Genomic DNA, 428 nt, shown 5'->3' on the forward strand with positions numbered 1-428 from the left:
ACAGCAGCAGCAGCAGCAGTTGCTGCTGCAGCTGCGGCAGCAGGAGCTGCAGCAGGAGATGCACTCTGTCTCATGGGAAGACACAGAGGAGCTGCGAGGTGCAGCAGCAGCAGCAGCAGCAGCAGCACCAGCAGCAGCAGCTGAGCAGCAAGAACAGCAAGACGATGATGAAGAACAAGAAGAAACTTCTCTTGCTGCTGCTGCTGCTGCTGCTGCTGCTGCTGCTGCATCTGATGATGAGATGCCCCCCCACCTCCGTCGTTCTATAGATTGGGTTGTTGAGGTCGGCAGCAACCCAGCAGCTCGTGCTGCTGCTGCTGCTGCGCTGCAGCGGCGGGAGCAGCTGCAGCAGCAGCAGCAGCAGCTGCTGCTGCAGCAGCAGCAGAAGCAGCAGCAACAGAAGCAGAAACAATGGAGGAGACAGAAGA

The 428-nt window shown here is 59.1% G+C and overlaps 1 protein-coding gene across 1 annotated transcript in view; it reads left to right on the forward strand.

The window, feature by feature from the left end:
• The window catches only part of EMH_0088460 (uncharacterized protein), a gene marked incomplete at both ends in the record, with an annotated part of 1676 nt that overhangs the window by 484 nt on the left and 764 nt on the right, over positions 1 to 428 (forward strand). Inside the window, one exon of the mRNA XM_013501299.1 lies at positions 87 to 426. Coding sequence (XP_013356753.1) covers positions 87 to 426 — 340 coding nt within the window. The remainder of the gene's footprint in view (positions 1 to 86; positions 427 to 428) is intronic.

This window comes from Eimeria mitis, genomic scaffold (genome assembly GCF_000499745.2).
Source record: "Eimeria mitis Houghton genomic scaffold, Emh_scaff6649, whole genome shotgun sequence".
Classification (NCBI taxonomy): Eukaryota; Apicomplexa; class Conoidasida; order Eucoccidiorida; family Eimeriidae; genus Eimeria; species Eimeria mitis.